This window comes from Nyctereutes procyonoides, unplaced genomic scaffold, assembly GCF_905146905.1.
Source record: "Nyctereutes procyonoides isolate TBG_1078 unplaced genomic scaffold, NYPRO_anot_genome, whole genome shotgun sequence".
In the NCBI taxonomy this organism is placed as follows: domain Eukaryota; kingdom Metazoa; phylum Chordata; class Mammalia; order Carnivora; family Canidae; genus Nyctereutes; species Nyctereutes procyonoides.
The window spans coordinates 38,289,656-38,304,135 of record NW_026575020.1 but is presented as its reverse complement, the minus strand read 5'-3'; the positions used below and the strand labels follow the sequence as shown (position 1 = coordinate 38,304,135).

Genomic DNA, 14,480 nt, shown 5'->3' with positions numbered 1-14,480 from the left:
AACATCACATGCCCTGGCTGGGGCTCCACCCAGCCTTAACTCACACATCCTCTGCCTTGTGCCCCCATCTCCATGGAGAGAAACAGTGCAGGATGAAAACATGTTGGGGAGACATTTGCTCTGCTGCCCAGAGCTGAGCACCTTGTCACCTTTGTCCCTCCTGGGGCGCAGAGAGGATCTGCAGTCTGTATTTCTCTGAATCAAGAAGTTGTGTCTGAACCCCCAAAGGAGGTGAGAGCAAAGCCCACTTTGTGCAAGAAAAAGTGTGTCTTCATAGCAGGAATCCATGTGCTCATCAGGATGCCCGCTTCACATTGACCTTTAGTCTCTGGATTTCTAATCAGAAGCTCACGACATTAATAATGACAACTCTTGATTCTCTCCTACGTGACCAGCACTGCACTGAGCACTTTATGAGAATTATCTCATGTAATCCTCCTAATGCTCCTTCCTCTGGGGGTGTGTGTGTACTATTTTTAACTTATTTCACAGCTTCAGAAGCCAAACAGGATTCATGTTAAAGATCTCATTACTTTTAGTGGTGCCACTTCCTTTTGATGAGACCAGTGTCCAACCCAGTCTAATCCCATGCCCACGCATAAGCCTCAGAATATGCCACATTTCCCTATAAAAGGTCTTCACAGTCTGGGAAAACCCAGACAGTGGACTGAGAAAGATTGTCTCTGGAGACCCTCCTTTTGTGGAGTGGAGGCTTGAGGTGGGAGACTGAGGAGCCCCTCCAGGGCAGCTGGCCCTAAGCAGGACTAAGGTTGGTGGGGGTAGAGGAAGGGCTAGTGAGTTACTCCATCCTCAGGAGTAACCTGGCACCTTGGATGTCTCCTTGCAAGGAGGTTTGGAAAGGGAGAGTTAAGACAATTGACACCAAGAATCTGAAAGATTCTGAGTGGCTGATAGCTTGTAAGATGGCCTCAGTCCTCCCTGACCCCCAGCCTTCCTGTCCTTATGTAACCCCTTCCCCTTGAGCATGGGCAGAATATACTGACTTACTCCTAACATATAGAATATGACAGAAATAATGGGGCATCTATTCTTAGATCAGATTGTGCCTTCAGTGTGAGGGACTTGCTCTCTCTTCCTGTTTTTTGGACCTCTTCCTCTCTCTCGGATTCTGGGGGAATCCAGCTGCCTTGTGTTTGGTAGTCCAGTGGAGAGGCTCCTGTAGCAAGGGGCCTCAAGAGACTGAGGCCTGGCAGCCACCTCATGAGTGGCCTACCTCGGTGGAGCCTTCAGATGAGACCACAGCCTCGGCCCATGGCTTGACTGAGTCACTTGAGACTTCTTTAGCCAGAGACACCCAGCTGAGATACCCTCAAATTTCTGACCGTAGAACCTGCAAAGTAATACATAAGTATGCTGCTAAGTTTTGGGGTAATCTGTCACATAGCAATGATAACTAGCACATCTCACAGCCTTGATCACCATCCCTCATTTATTACTTTGTTACCTCAACTGTAAAACCAAGCACACAGAAGACTGTAAGATTGATCTCTAGGGCAGCAGGAAGTTCTAGGTCCCTCTCAGAAGCTTATTTTGAGGGGAGGAAATCCTGTAGGAATAAGAGAGGGTGGTTGCCACTTTGAGAAGTAATGGGGAAAAAAAAAGAAGTAATGAATTTTTGCAGCTCTGTAAGGAAGAAGGGGTCTGAAGAGGGCCTAGCAAGTCACCTTCAAAAAGGCTGTGGTTCCCTACTCAAGTTTATGGTAGGCTTTAGTGGGTAATGTGTGCAGACCTTTAGAGGTCCAGGAGTGCCTGCTTAGAAAGCTGGAAGATCTGTTCTGTGTGGCCACCCAGAAAGCTGTGTTGGGGAAGAGCCTCCAATGCCCACTCATTCTGTTAGAAACTTTTTAGATTATAAAAGTAACGCATTGTTTGTTGTAAAACTCACACTAAAAGGAAATCTGTGAAGTAAGAAGTAAAAATCCCCTTCTTCCTCGCCTACTTGCCCAGAAGCAACCACAATTAACAGTTGGTGTGTATCCTTCCAGACGTTTTAATCTCCATACACTGGTGTATGTCCATGTGGGTGTGGGGGAGGATGCAGATAATATTGTGCTTTTTAACCCAAATGGGGACATTTTATTCATTTTGCTTTGCACCTTACATTTTGTTCCATGTAAAGAGTCACAGATGTTGTTTGGTGGCAGCACATGTAGAACTTCTTCCTTCTGTCTGTGGCTCTGTGGCACCCGTGGCAGGCACGTGGGTGGTTCGCTGAGCTGGGCCTGGGTGCATGCCGGTTTGTTCAGCCATGTGCTGACTGATGAGCAGGCAGGTGGCTTCTGTGCTCTCCCTTCAGTGGCAAATATAGTGGAGAACATCTTTACTGGTATGCCTTTACTCACCTGCAGAGTATTTCTGCAACAGAGTGTGGGAAGGGGAATTGCCAGACAGACTGTGACTTATCTCAGGTAGCTGCTGCAGAAATGCCCTCTGAAAGGTGACATTTCCACTTTGCCAAGAGTGTGAGCATGCCTGTCGGCCCCACTCTCACCAGCACTAGGCACTAGGCCCTACTGACTCCTTTTTATTTATGAGGAAATGTCAGGTGAAAGATGGCATCTTGTTTTAATGCACGCTTTTCTACCCGTCAATCCTTTGTGTTCTTGGCAAAGAAGCTGCTTTTCTCCTTTAAACACATGCTCCCCGGGCTCTCCTGCACCCAGGGTCAGGCAGCCAGGCCCTCAGGCCTCCCACCCAGCTGCTCATCTGCCCTCTGCTCCCACTTCTGTGTCCTGAACACCTCCATCTATCCTTAATCTCTCTCCTGTGTCCCCAGCACAACCGCATGCTGCCCTGATCAATGAAGAAGGGCTGCTTGGCTCTTGGGTCCATGGAGAGGAGGCTGAAAGAAACTAGTACCCACACTTTTTTCTGAAGCTTGGTCAGCATTCTGGACTCCAAAGAGGCTTCATGCTGCCTCTTAGTTTTTTCTGTCTTTGAGGTAACTAAGATGTCAGCCTTTGTCATTACATGGCTCCAGAAGGGAGTTCTCATTCCATGCCTCTACATTACCCTTCCAGGCTCTCAGTCACTGCCAGCTCTCTAAGGGTCAGGGTAAATGTGGCCTGTTCACCCTGCCCAACGAACTCTCTTCTTGGGAAGATGTCCCTCTGCTTCAGGAGGGTGCATGTGCTGAAACAGGGGGAAGAGAGCATCCCTTGACCAGCCCATAGAGCTGAATTTATCATGATTGGTGGTGAGATGGAGATGGGCTAACCAGATAGCCTCACACCTGGGAGGTGCCACAGGTGGAAGTGCTTTGGGAAGGCCACACAGATGAGAGAGATTATGTGTCTGGGTTCCCACGTGTGGGCTGAGCTGCCCCAAGCTGCCCCATGTCTGGAAAGACGGGGATACTTGAATGTCTTAGTGATGGTTGGTACCAAAGCATTGTGTTCACAAGTGGCAGAGTCTCAGACTAGGGCTGTGTCAGGCTTGACTCTGGATCTGAGAGAGACTAGGTAAGGAAGCCCCAGGCCTGAAGGCATGGAGATGGGAGGTGGACATGAGCCACCACAGTGGGGACCCAGCCACCAGATGATGTGGCTCAGGGCTTGGACTGGAGAGAATTGGTGCACAAGATGACAGCCAGACTGGCTACAAGTTGACCCTGTGACTGCCAAAGGTTGGGGCTCAGTCTAGAGGTTAGAGGACAGGTGGAAGCAAGACAGGCAGGGCCCAGCCTTTAGCCTGGGCAGAGCCCTGGTAAACAGCCCCTGACCGGCTTCCTGACACCTGGGGACCTATTGTCTATCCAGCTACCTCTGCACAAATAGGCTGGCTGGCTAGCTCATGTAACTGCTGCTGTGGGCAGCAGGCCACCACGATTCTCAGATGTGTAGGGGGTGATCACAGGGTGAGAGAGGGGCCTTAGTTGTTTCATTTTGCCTTGTGGACAGTGACCTAGTACTACAGAAGCAGGAGTGCAAATCCTGAATGGCTCAGAGTGCGTGTTCTTGGGCAAGTCGCTTACATTTCTGAGCCTTGATTTCTGTTATGTCAAAGGGAGTATAATTAGAAGACCCACCTCAGAGGTCTGTTAATGAGATTTAAAGAGACAACTCATGGTGCCTGGCACACAGAAAGCACTCCATAGATGGTAGACAGCATGAGTGTAATCCAGAGTGAAATACTGCCAGGAAGACTCCAGCAGCGGGGATCTGGTTGTCTCCAGTATCCACAGAGACTATTGAGAAACTCAGCAAGTCCAGAAAGGGCAGGAGGAGTCCCATCTGGGCATAGCCAGGTGTCACATTTAGTGGCCCAGCAGGGCCTGAAAGGGTTGGGTGTGCTTTGTGCAGTAGAGCAGGAGTGGACAGGGGGAGGTTCTGAGGAATAGACACCATCTATATGTAGTGAGACAGGATCTACCTACCCAGCAAAATATAGCCTTTGGAGAGGAGGGGGATGAACAGCAGCTGAAGTACAGTGTAGACACCTTGGATATAGATGCAGGCCAAGAGCTCTGCTTCTCTGGGAACCTAGGAACTACCTCTAGCTGTCCCCACAGCATTGAGCAGCAGTGTTCACTCCAGCCAGAGTTGATAGGCCTGAGGTGGACACCCAACCCAAGCAGGCCAGTCAGATCCTCTGGCTGGGAGTTAGCACTGGAAGGGAGGGTGCTTGTAAGTCTTTGCTGGCACTCAGACCAAGAGGACATGTGAGCTCAGGAATTCCATGCTGGGAAAAGCAGATGGATGCACAATGAGAAACAGAGAGACCTGCAAGCAAGGGAAGAGGAACAGAAGGGGGAGAGGCTGGAAACTCTGCTGCCTTGCCTCTTGAAGGCTTTCCAGGCAGTTTCTGGTTCCTGGCCCTCGTGAGGCCCAGCTGCGTCCCTGCTCATGGACTCCGGGAGATACCTCGTGTCCTTATGTAACCAGCTTATTAAATGAGCTGGACTCAGTCAGGTGTAAGAAGAAACCAACTTAATTTTTTCCCCAGTGTCCTTTCCAGCCTACCCTGTGGACTAGCTCTTTCCCCAGCCAATGCTGAAAACTTCTCAAGCCCCTTCATCTTTCTGCTGTGAGGACGAAAAAGCTGTCTGTTCTAAGCACCTGGTCACCACAAACAGTCGGGGGTAGTAGTCAGAAGTTTGGACTTGTAAAGCCCGAGACTCAGAGGCCTGGGCTGGGGGAGGGCCTACAGTCAGTTCTGTCCCTGGAGCCCTCCTGCTTCCTGATTGCCCACTGAGGTTCGTGAGCCTTGGGCTTGGACCAAGGGAGAGGGAGTAGGGAGGGGTCATGGCTCATCCTATGTGGCTGATTCAGTTGTAATTCAGAGCTTGTGCCCTGTGGGTGTCCCAGATGCCCAAGCACCTGTGCTCTGCTGCTGCCAGACAGTTTCTCTTCTGGGCACCTCAGACTCAGCTGCTGTGATGGGGTGGTACTCCACTTCTGCTTCACCACTTATGGCCCCTTGTTTGGCTCCTGCGGCTTCCTGCATGGCCCTCTACCCCACTCTCCAGGCAGCCCTTCGGTTCCTAGGAGACCATATCCTTGCCTCTCCATCGCCTCTCTCTGGGCCTGCCATTTGCTCCAGTGTGGTCTCATTTCTCTCTGCCGCAGGCCTCGAGACTTGAGGTATGAGTCTGGCAGTAGTGCTTATGCTCATCATTGCCATAACACCTTTGGGACAGTTGCTTGAAGTCCCTCTCACTTGATGTAGGATGAGGGGGAGCACCCACTCTCCCTGTGGTAGTGGTGGCCAGGAAGTGTATCATAAGGACCACTCATTCCCCCAACCCAGAATATTTTTCTACACTTCTTACACAGGCTATAGATGGGCCATCAGCTATTGTAGAATCTGTTTGGGGCCACTCTCCTATAGGATGGTCCTGCACCTTGCTCTAGAATGCAGAACACTTGGCAGGTTTTTTTTTTTTAATTTATTTATTTATGATAGTCACACACACACACACACACACACAGAGACAGAGACACAGGCAGAGGGAGAAGCAGGCTCCATGCACCGGGAGCCCGATATGGGATTCGATCCCGGGTCTCCAGGATCGCGCCCTGAGCCAAAGGCAGGCGCCAAACCGCTGCGCCACCCAGGGATCCCCACTTGGCAGGTTTTATTTAGCCTTTTAGCCTGTGGAGTCTCAGATAAAACCAAGGGAGAATGTCTTTTTTGCTATACTTAAAACATCCCCTTTTGTTTATTCCAGTTGTGTGGTTTTGTCATTCTATAACCCAGAGTCTTTAAAGACTACATAGAACAGATGAAGTGGTGTCAGGAAATTAGGGAAGACCCCTGGAGCTCCCAAAATGCATCTGTAGATTACGAGCATCCTAGATTCCCAGGAGCATTATTTTCAGTACTTCAAAGATTTCTCTTTCAGTCTTGCTCAAACTGGCAAGATTTTGGGAAGGGGTTCCTGCTTAGTGTCGCTTGCTTGGAGAATATTCTTATCTTCCCGCCATAAGTCCTTCCCCACATTAATCTAGCAGGTTGGTGGCTCCCAGTGACCAAGGCATTGGCTCAGTTTGGAATGCAGGGGCTTTGCTGGGGTAGGAGAGAGTGTGGGTTTTGCTGACTTCCTTGTGGTCTGCAGGTGCATTCACCATGGAGACCTTAGTGAGGTTAGGGCTTCTATGGCTGCAGGCCTTAAAAGGCCACTGTCTGGGATGGAAGAGAAGGGAGGGGTGTTGGTCTGAGTTGGGCAGATCTCAGGATGCCAACTGGCTGTATTTGCTGGTTGGTGGAGCCACACACCAGGTACTAAGTAACATTGCACTTGAGCCACCCTATGCCCCCTCCCCTGCATTTTCTTCTTTGATGCTGTGAATCAAACCTCTATTTTACACCAAGGAGAGCTAGTTCCACATATTTGTTGGGTTTATTCCTTCCTCTTCCTCTCCTTCCATATAGCCAGGGTGTGGTTTTGGGGTGGGGGGTTGGGAGAAACGGCTGGTCTCATGGCCTGCTTTTGTCTCGGTCCCAACTAGTTTAGAAAAACGATTGCTCAGCATTGTCCAGCATGTCTTTCCAGAACTCTTTGCTTTGGGTTCTGGATCCAAGACCAGTCATCAGTAAGGCCAGATGGACCCTGTTTTCATTTACCATCAATCCTTATGTCCTGGACACTCCATTCCAGGTATGTGAAGAGGCCTGGCTGTGACCTGGGCCAAGGTTGAGATATTCTTACCAAATAGTTTACAACAACTGATGACCTCAACAACCGACTAGAGGTTTGGGAGAGGGAATTGAGAATTCTTACCTAGTGCCTGATATGCAACACCTTTCAGATCTAGATTACCTGCTGGTAGAATGTTCTTATGAGCAGTCTGACTCTGAGCCTCATTTTCTCCTCTCCTGTGAAGTAAGAACAGTCCCTCTTCACAGGGCTGCTGTGAGGGTCCCATAAGAAAACATTAAGTCCAGTTCCAAGCACAGAGTAGGCTGTAGTAAACATCTGTCTCTCCCCAACTACATCTTTGCTAAGAACAGCTCTCCTGTGCAGAAGTGATACCATTGAGAAGAGGGTTTGCTGGGTCCAAAGATGTGTTTCTAAATTTTGATGCATACGTGTGTCCATGTTTGGTACCCACTTTCCAAGTTGCTCTTCAAATAAATTGAATAAATGAATACTTCTGTACATTGAGTACATATTTCTCCATTCACTTGTCAACATGGAGATTTTTTTCATATTTACCAATCTGATAGGCACTGTTTAATGGTTTGTGCTTAATCTAATGTCCCTCTCTGTTTCGTACTGAGGCATCTTTTCTTGCTTACTGGCCATTTGTGTTCTAATGTGTTTGTGTACTTTACAAAGTTGTCTATCATAGCACTTGTATCTTTTTTCTTAATTTTAGAGAGTTCCTGGTATACCATGAATATTAATCCCGTATTTTCCCTTTTTTTAAGATTTTATTTATTTATTCATGAGAAACACACAGAGAGAGAATGAGAGGCAGAGACAGAGGCAGAGGGAGAAGCAGGCTCCATGCAGGGAGCCTAATGTGGGACTCGATCCTGGGACCACAGGATCACGCCCTGAACTGAAGGCAGAGAGGCTCAATTACTGAGCCACCCAGGCATCCCATTCCCATATTTTTCTTGTTTGATGTTTGCCTTCAATCTCTGTCATGTTTTATTTTTCAGAGGGCAGAAAATGTGTTTTCTTTAGTCATATCCCTTAGTCTTTTCCTTTTTTTTAGTTTTGGGGGTTCCTTCTATGCCTAGAGATGACTTCCCAGTCCACGTATCTGTTTTTCTGGCAGCTACTGTGGAAGTCGGACTGGAATGAGAGAGACAGAGGCACAGGCCTCCTGGCTGGGTGGGGAACCTGTTGCAAGTTGCGGGGAGAGGAGACACTAAGACAGAGAGGAGGGCTTATGTGGATGGTTGGATTGGCCTTGGCAAGGCAGGGGGAGAAGTCCTTGTTTTTGACCTGAGCAATTGATAAATGGTGCCTTTTGGTGAAAGGGGACCAGACATGGGGGAAGGTGTTTCAGGGATTGGTTGCACTGTCTAGGAGGTGGCTTCTAGAGCATTCAGTGAAGACATTTAGGACATGGCTGGATGTAAGGAGGTGAAGCCCCAGAGGGCCTTCAAGGTACTATTTTGGGACTCCTAACAATGTAGGTGGAAACCAAAGATGAGGAGAGTGTGATGTAAATGATTTTGGTGTCTGTTCCTGATGTAAATGATTTTGGTGTCTGTTCCTGATGCTGAATCTATTCCTGGTTTTACTCAAAAAATCTCTGCTGTCAGAGGTCCCAGGAAGGTATCCTAAAACAATAACATACAGTGTAGATGCAGCCAAAGCACTGATGGCTTTTATTGCAGATTTGTGTCATTATAAGGATAATCTGGGAATATATTAAAAAAAAAACCCTCCCTTTTATATACATAAAACATGCTACATGGTACACTTTGTGAGAATGCTGAGGTAATAGGCACACACCCAGACATGGACAGTACCAAACGTTCCAACATCTCGCACACCCCCATTCACGCGCCCACCGGGGCAGTCTCACCTTCTTGACTTATCTCTTGCTCCCTGCTTGGCAAGAGTCCCGGCAGTACTGAGTCTGACACTTCGTGGCCAATAGGACTCAGAAAGCCACCATGCTGCAACACACCAGCCAAGGGGTCCGGTGGCTCCTGAATACTCAGGAGCTCACAAGAAGTGGCCAGTTGTCAATTTTGTGGCATCTGTTCTCCAGAGAAGTGTCGTTTGGGGACGAGACACAGACTCTCGTCGGCCTGAGAGCTTGGGACCTTTGGTCTGTAGCCATTCGGGGGCCCCAACGATCACGTGATGACTTCTTTTCAGTTGATTATCTCCTGGGCAAGGTAGATTATTATTTCTGTGATGGTTAAAATGACATGGAGGCTAAAGTGTGAATGGAACATACAAAACTGCGAATATATTATCTATGTGGCTGGGAGTTAGCTTTTGGGCCTGGCCTTCCCTTTCCTGACCAGAAACCTGGAGCCCAAATAGTTTTCTACTCAGAGGCTAAGGAATCTTGCCTGGAAAGAAAGGATGTTATGACAGAAAAGGTAAGGAGTGGGTAGGAAGGGGTACAGAAGAGCAGAGAAGGTGCCTGGAACCGCAGTGAGTGACCAAGGACTGACACACAGAAGGTATTTCCTGCATGGTGTTGGATGGAGGAGTAGGTGGATGGATGGGTGGATGGATAGAGGGATGGATGGTGAAAAAGACCTGAGAATGTAGGGAAGTACAGAAATGGAGAGGGGAGGGAGATTTTGAGATTTGATCAGGTGGCCAAAGGGGTTCTTCAGTGAGAAAGGAGAAAGAACCCCCATGTGAGTGAATAGCATGTAGATGCTCCTGGAAGAATCCAGACATACAGATGCCAAGGATTATTCTTTGAATTGGAGTCACACAGTCTGTGATTGGCTCTTAGACTTGAGGAACACAATGTGAATACAATGCTTTTAAGAACAAAGCTCTTGGTAACAACTTCAACATCTGAGAATTGAATGCATGTGTATTTAGGTATATAACCAAACTTATATATGTATTTAGATATAGTACACGTGGCATATATCTAAGTGCATATATTATGTGCTGTACACATACTTGCATAAGGTCAGCTCACGCACATGTATATTATTATGGTATTTTGCAGTTGTGTTTTTGTCATTGGGAATTAATTTCCTTAAAGAAGGACTTGTGTGTAGTCCTGCGCTGTGTGGAAACCCTAGGGGATCTCTGATAGAAAGAAAAGCAATAGGGACAGAGGATACTGTGTCGATTCCATTCCATTATCTGCTGCAGTGACTTGGGAAAACAGAATCCAGTGGCCCCGTCCTCCCGGCCCTCCAGTGAACTGGTGGAGAGTTGCTCCTGGTGCTGGGACCAGCATGGTCAGGCAGGCTCCTATTGGCGGCCATGAGAGGTCAGGAGGGGAGCTGACTTAGTGGAAGGTGTTGGGGTTGGGCCGGATCATCATCACCACTTTCTTGAGCGAGTAGGAGCCTCCTCGGAACTCAGCCCAGTAGACCCCATCCTGGTAGCGGCTTCGGTAATGGCCCCCACGATACCAGACCCCATTGAGGTTGGAGTGGGCGCAGGCGTTATACCACCAGCCTCCCTTCTGGTAGTGGGCGCAGTTTCCTGCAGGAGACAAGGGAGGAGGTCACAGGGAGGGGGCAGTTTTACCCATGTCACCGTTTTCTCAGGGACTCTAGGAGGGCCCTCTCTAGCAGGGGGTGGGAGGGGGCAGAGAGGGTGCATTTGGAACAAGAATGCTGAGAGGTGGGCGGGCTTCAGATCTGCCCCAAGCTCTGAGGCTCAGCCTTGTAACCAGGGAAGTCACAGAGCCACTGAAGTGTCATGAGCATGGTGCCTCCCACACAGGACAGCTGTGGGGATGAAACAAGAGCACATAGCTTAAGGGTTAGCCCAGGGCTTGTGCAGGGGGAGTGCCTGGGAAGGTCTGAATAGGAAGCAGAGATGATCTGGGCTGAGTTGGGGGAGAGGCCAGTAGGTTCTTAGGAATTTTTTAAGAGTTGCAGGTGTTGGATCAAGACTTTTTATAGGGCAACAAAGGAAGTGTTTAAGATGAAATGCTCCTCTCTTTCTCTTAGCCTGTATTCCAGCCAAAGATTCTTTTATGATTTCACAAAAGAAAGATATTTTCATAAAACTTTTGGCACTATCACATCACACTGGATTTTGCTGCCAAGGACAAGCAGTTCGGAACAACAGTAAAAATGTGGGCAAGGTGCAAACAGGCGTGCAGGGGCACTGGCCTTCTCAGGAAGGAAGAGGAAAAGGAGCTACTGGATGCTTGGGCTGGTCTTAGTTAAAAGAGGGGACCCCCAGTTTCCTGAGCCAGCCTGTGAAGGGGTCACCCCCAGGCAAGTTTGTGGGCTGGGGCCCAATGGAGCCAGTGGCCCTGCTCCAGCTGAGGCCTTGAGATGATCCGATGAGGCAGCAGGCTGGCTGAGGCAGAAAGTCAGGGGACGCTCAGTTCAGACACCCAGAACCTCTGCAGCCCAGGTATTCCCAGAATTTTTGTCAGGCTCCTCTCTAGGCCATTGCTCAAGGTCACAAGGACCAAATGGCAGTGCTGGCTTTGCAGAGCAGAAAGAGCCCTTGGCATGCCACAGCTGGCCTCCCGTGTGAGTGGAAGGCCCTCCTGAGCTTGCCCTGTGTACCTCCAGGAACAAGGAGTTCCATTTCCTCGCATCCACTGTCTGTGCTGCTGGACAGTCTTGACAGCTGGGGTCATAGAACAGTATTCTCCCTGCTGTCCATGGTGACCTTCAAGAAATGCTATACTGGCCCTTGTGTCCCTAAAATCTGACCAGCTCTAAGGATCATCTTCCTGCCTTGCTCTTCCTGGAAGCTACAGCAGCCCTGGCCAAAGAAGACATACTCCTTCCTCAGGGTTCCCTTCAGTGCCAGTCAGAAGAAAGGTGTCTTAATGTCCCCCAGTGGTGAGAGAACCCAACAGTCTGCCAGTGTATGGCTGCCATGGGGGTCTGGAGTAAGGACCTCACTCCTTCATATGTAGGTAGTGCCTCCAGAGCTGGTAGTTCCTAGCACAGTCCTTAAAGAGGAGGGAGTAGCCTGCAGACCAGGACTAAGGGGAGGGGTAGGAAGGGGGCCAGTTTTGCTCCTGAGAACAGACAGCCTTGGCCTGGAGGTAGGATTGGCCCCTTGCTGACTTTGCAGGCCTTTGTTTTTATGTTTTGATAAAGGCTTTTTAGTAAAAACCTGACTTTGAGGCATGTGACCCTGGACAAATCACTTCATGTCTCCTACCTGGTTTCCTCTAATAGCTCCCTTACTGCACTGCATTACCAGTACATTGCTAGTGATAGTAACCACAAAGACAGCCCACTTGGGTTCAGCCCTGTTTGCCAAGTCCCAGTCAAGGCCCTTGAGGTACCTTCTCTTTGACCTCCTTGCTACTCTGCAAGGTACACATTGTCCTTATTTCTAGACGTGGAAATGAGCCCCAGAAAGATTAAGCAGCATGTCCTGGATCACGTGACTGGTGGGCACGTGGCCAGCATTATTTCCCAGGTGTGTGGCCACAACACCTGGTGCCTCAGGCAGAGAAGTGATGTGAGCACTTGGCTCAGAGTGGCCCATAGATGTGTAATTTGTACACCTCTTTGCCTTTCCCTTTTTGTAAATGCCACTTTGATCCAACTTTTGTGAAGGGAGTCTGTGGGCAGTGGGCAGAGGAGTGGGCCTTCAGCGAGCAGGAACAGCGTTGGGCTGCCAGGCCCTGGGACCTTCCTGTCCTCAGACCCTGTGTCAGAAGCTCTGGCTTTGGCCGACCTAATTTCCCTACCCTGTGCCTGGGTTTGACTCTACTGGTCCTACCTGTGTAGACATCATGGTCTCTGTCCAGAGTGGTGAACTGCTTGCCATTGTGCCACGTGAAGGAATCACCAGCGTTGCCATGGTAGCGCCCCAGCCGCAGCTTATAATACTCGCTCTCAGGCTCCAGGCGGAAGCTGGCATATTCTGCAAAGACTTTGCGGCCAGACCAGTCCTCCATGGTCACCAGCAATTTGTAGTTGCCTTGGTTCGTCAGCCAGTAGATATTCTCCAGGCCCAGCCAGTACTCACCATCAATGTTCCCAAACCCTTGCTGGGGAAAACGGAGGAGAGCATTCGTGAGCAATACACAGTGCCCTCAGTTAGTGGGGCCCCACTCTGGGATGCTCAGTCCTGGACAGAGGAGACCAGAAATGGACAGAGCATAAGGCAAGCCTGGGTTTAAATCCCTACTTCTATACTTGGCTGTGACTTGATGGGTCACTTTGCCTGTCTGAGCCTCAGTCGGGCATCCTTCAAGACTATTTAAAGAGTGCCTACTGTGTGCTAGGCATTGTATGAACATAGGGGACACTGTGTTACCTTCCCTACTGGATGGCTGTAGGAACACACATAATGTGGTGAACTGAGAGCCCAACACAGAGTAGGCATACAACAAGAGCTCCTTGGACAAATCTGTACCTTCTTTGAGCATCAGTGTCCCTCTCTGGGAATGGGCTGTGTGTGAGGGTCTCGTGTAAACTCTAATGCACCAGACAGGTATGAGATATAACATATGCATGCCACATCCACCTAGGCTCCTTTCTAGGTCTAAAATCAGTGGTTTTGTTATTGTTTTTACATTTAGTTTAAGGAATCATCAGCCAGGTGGCGGCACTCAAAGTTTTAAAAATAGATGGGCTTGTTAATGATAATAGCTAGTATTTAGGGAGCAAGTACAGTATATTGGCACTGTTCTCAGGACTTTACATAAATTATTTTATTAATCCTTGTGCCAAGTCTAAGAGCTAGGTACTATTATTATCCTCCCTAAAAGGAGTGAACCAAAGTCTACAGAGGCCCAGGATCACAGAGAACCTGAGGGTGAGCCAGGATTTGAACCAGAAACTAACACCTGGGCTCTCCTGCCTCTGAAAAAAAGGATATGGCAGGAGGAAGAAGGGGTGAAGGAGTGGGTCTTCAGGGGAACCTCTGCATTAGGAAGCAGAGGATAAGGAGAAGAAACAAAGATACAGGCTGGGGGGATCCCTGGGTGGCGCAACGGTTTGGCGCCTGCCTTTGGCCCAGGGCGCGATCCTGGAGACCCGGGATCGAATCCCACGTCGGGCTCCCGGTGCATGGAGCCTGCTTCTCCCTCTGCCTGTGTCTCTGCCTCTCTCTCTCTCTCTCTCTCTCTGTGTGACTATCAAAAATAAATAAAAAAAAATTAAAAAAAAAAAAAAAAAAAAACAAAGATACAGGCTGGGCAGGAGGTAGGTTGGGAGCAGCCAGGACACACAAAGCCACGGGCGAGTGTCACAGCCAGGGTAATTTGTAAGCTTTGGTGTCAGAGGTCTAGGCTCACTGCTCTGCCACCTCATAGTTGTGCAGCCCAAAGTGAGTTATTTCACCTTTTCATCTGTAAACTGGGTCTGTACTAGTATCTCCATCATGGGATTGGTGTAGAATTTAGTCCTTG

General features: G+C 49.1%; 2 protein-coding genes across 6 annotated transcripts in view; one reads left to right on the top strand and one right to left on the bottom strand.

Moving 5' to 3' along the window:
- Window positions 1-14,480, top strand: part of RALGPS1 (Ral GEF with PH domain and SH3 binding motif 1) — a 292,316-nt gene that overhangs the window by 145,789 nt on the left and 132,047 nt on the right. The gene's annotated exons all lie outside the window — the stretch shown is intronic.
- The window catches only part of ANGPTL2 (angiopoietin like 2), a 36,152-nt gene continuing 30,457 nt past the window's right edge, over window positions 8,786-14,480 (bottom strand). Inside the window, exons 4-5 of the mRNA XM_055336525.1 lie at window positions 12,845-13,115; window positions 8,786-10,618 (exon numbers count right to left, since the gene is read on the bottom strand). Of these exons, the coding sequence (XP_055192500.1) occupies window positions 10,419-10,618; window positions 12,845-13,115 (471 nt within the window). The 3' untranslated portion in view covers window positions 8,786-10,418. The remainder of the gene's footprint in view (window positions 10,619-12,844; window positions 13,116-14,480) is intronic.